At 63.9% G+C, this 2,707-nt stretch overlaps 1 protein-coding gene across 1 annotated transcript; it reads right to left on the bottom strand.

The window, feature by feature from the left end:
* Positions 1-38: 38 nt before the first annotated feature.
* On the bottom strand, positions 39-527 carry ENH_00033090 (Peptidyl-prolyl cis-trans isomerase , related; the record flags this gene model as incomplete). Its single annotated transcript, XM_013580254.1, has 1 exon — positions 39-527. The coding sequence occupies one exon, from the start codon at positions 525-527 to the stop codon at positions 39-41; it is 489 nt and encodes a 162-aa protein (XP_013435708.1).
* Between the last annotated feature and the right edge of the window lie 2,180 nt (positions 528-2,707).

Raw genomic sequence — 2,707 nt, 5'->3', positions numbered from 1 at the left:
CCGCCCCCCCCCCGCTCCCCAGCTAGCTAGCTAGCTAGCTAGCTGGCTAGCCAGCCACCTGGATGGATCTCGTCGGGAAAAGGCTTGCCGAAGACCGAAGCCCCCCCCCTGCCCGTGTCGGAGGCGTCGCCCGCCAACGCCCACTGCGGCGCCACCTGCAGGACGCGGCAGCCGTCGAAGGCGCCGCGGCGGGCGAGGAGGAAAAAGTTGAGGCAGCAAAGCGGCGCGTGGGCCCAGTAGAGTTCCAGCAGCAGCGGCCCGAGGGAGGTCTGCAGCAGCACGCGCTGCTGCGCGAGGGCTGCTGCTGCTGCTGGTGCTGCTGCTGCTGCTGCTGCTGCGGCCACCGCGGACGCGTCCGTGGGGTCCAGAGAGAGGATCTGGGAGAGTGCGGAGCTGCTGCTGCTGCTGCTGCTGCTGCTGCGGGAACTCAGAATCAGGCTCGACGGAGAAGGAAGTGCTGCTGCGGAAGCAGCAGCAGACTCCGACGAGGATGCGCCGCGGTCCCGCGTCTCAGCTAGAGTGAACATCGCCGCAGCAGCAGCAGCGGAAGCAGCAGCAGCAGCAGCAGCAGCAGCAGCAGGGGAAGGAGGAGGAGGAGGAGCAGCAGCAGCAGCAGCAGCTGCTGCAGCAAGGGAAAGAGAAGAAAGAAAAACTGCGGAGAGGCGCCAAGGAGGTCCAGACGCACCTGCTGAACCGCCCAACCGCACTGACGGCGGCCTCCTCTGCGCCAGCAGCGCAGCACCACCACCGCTGCTGCTGCTGCTGCTGCTGCTGCTGCTGCTGCTGCTGCTGTGGCAGCCGGCCGCGCTGCTTAAGAGGCCGAACTGAAGGAGAAGAGCTGCTGCAGCGCGAGCCAGCAGCAAAGGAGCGGCGAACTGCCAAGTGGGGCCCTTGGGGGGCCTCGGAGGGCGCCGGCGCTGCAGCGTTTGCTGCAGCAGAAGCAGCCGCGGGAAAGCTGCAGCTTTTGCTGCCTCGGAGAACTCCAAAGACTTCAATTCGAATTTAATTCCGCAAATTCGCCAGCAAAACGAAAGCTAAGAGCCGAGGACGCATGCGGCGATCCGCGCGGCCCAGCGCCCGCTGCTGCTGCTGCTGCTGCTGCTGCTGCTGGAGCAGCAGCAGCAGCAGCATCGAGTTGAAGCAGGAGCAGCAGCGCCGCGTTGAGTGTGAGCGAGGCTGCGAAAGGCCCTTGCTGTCTTGCGGTGGCGACTTTGGCGAATTTAATTTGCTGTTTGTTTCATTTCCGCTTATTTTTGAGTTGCTGCTGCTGCTGCTGCTGCTGCTGCCAGTGGAGGAGAGCGACTTAAGGCAGCCGCGGCGCAACGGGCTGCCGCAGCAGCAGCAAACGCGCGCCTTTTCCCTTTTTCTTTGCTTCTTCCCCAAAGCCATCACTCATTCAGGTCCTTAGCAGCAGCAACAGCAGCAGCAGCAGCAGCAGCAGCAGCAGCACTCCCGGCGCAGCTCGCCGCCGCCCGCAGCCACTGATCCCGCCGCCCGCCGGGCCTCTCCCCGTTTGCTGCTTCCACTTCTTCGCCTCCCTTTGCTGCTGCAGCTCCCCTCCTGCGCAGCAGACGAAGCTGCAGCAACAGCAGCAACTGCAGCAGCTCCAGCAGCAGCAACTGCAGCAGCAGCAACGGCCTACTGCTGCACAACAATGCTGCAGTGGCTCAAGAGAGCAGCGCCCTTCGCGCTGCTGCTGCTCAGCAGCAGCAACGAAGTGAAGGAAGCAGCAGCAACTCTGCCTCTCAGACCGACGCCGGACCAGGTGCGCCCTTGCTGCTGCTGCTGCTGCTGCTGCTGCTGCTGCTTCTGCTGCTGCTGCTGCTGCGCCTGCTGATGCCGCCGTTCCTGCTGCTGCTTCCCCTGCGGCGGCTGCTGTCTTGTCTTCCTGCACCTGCGGCGGAGGGCTGTGGGGCCAAATGCACCCTGCTGCTGCTGCTGCTGCTGCTGCAGTTTGCTGCAGTTTGCTGCAGTTTGCCGCTGCTGGCTGCCCAGTTTGTGCTGCATTGCTTGTTTCTCTTGGCAGCAGCTAGTTCAGTCTTGCTGCTGCTTCCTTTGCTGCTGCTGCTCATAGCACCTAGGGGGCTCGTCGTTGCTGCTGCTGCTGTGACACGGACTGCTGCTGCTGCTGCAGTTGCTGCTGGCGGCGTGCTGCTTTTGCTGCTGTTTGTTGCTGCTGCTGCCGTTTTTGTTGTCGCTGCTGCTGCTCCTGTTGCTGCTGCTCCTTCGCACGCCTCCACACTGCAGATGATCAGCAGCAGCAGTGTCGGCTGCCACCCCCGCCGACACTGCTGCTGCTGCTGTTCCTGCTGCTGCTGCTGTTCCTGCTGCTGCTGCTCTCCTGCTGCTGCTGCTGCTGCTGTGTCACTTCTTCACCTAACACTTAGTCGAGCGGCAGTCACCGCTGGGGGGGCTGCAGCTGCCCCAGCTGCTGCTGCGCCCTCGCAACTCGAAAGTAACCTGCTGCTGCTGCTGCTGCTGCTGCTGCTGCTGCTGCTGCTGCCAGCGCGCGCCGTCGGAGCTGAACTTCGACACGCAGCTGATGGTGGAGACGATGGACGTCTTGGCTTGGCACCTCCACCACGACCGCATTTCCCTCGCCCACCTCATCATGGCCATGCTCGAGGGCAGCAGACTCGAAAGTAACCTGCTGCTGCTGCTGCTGCTGCTGCTGCTGCTGCTGCTGCTGCTGCTGCTGCTGCTGCTG

Source organism: Eimeria necatrix, genomic scaffold (genome assembly GCF_000499385.1).
Source record: "Eimeria necatrix Houghton genomic scaffold, Enh_scaff2413, whole genome shotgun sequence".
NCBI lineage: Eukaryota > Apicomplexa > Conoidasida > Eucoccidiorida > Eimeriidae > Eimeria > Eimeria necatrix.
This window is presented reverse-complemented; position numbering and strand designations above follow the sequence as displayed.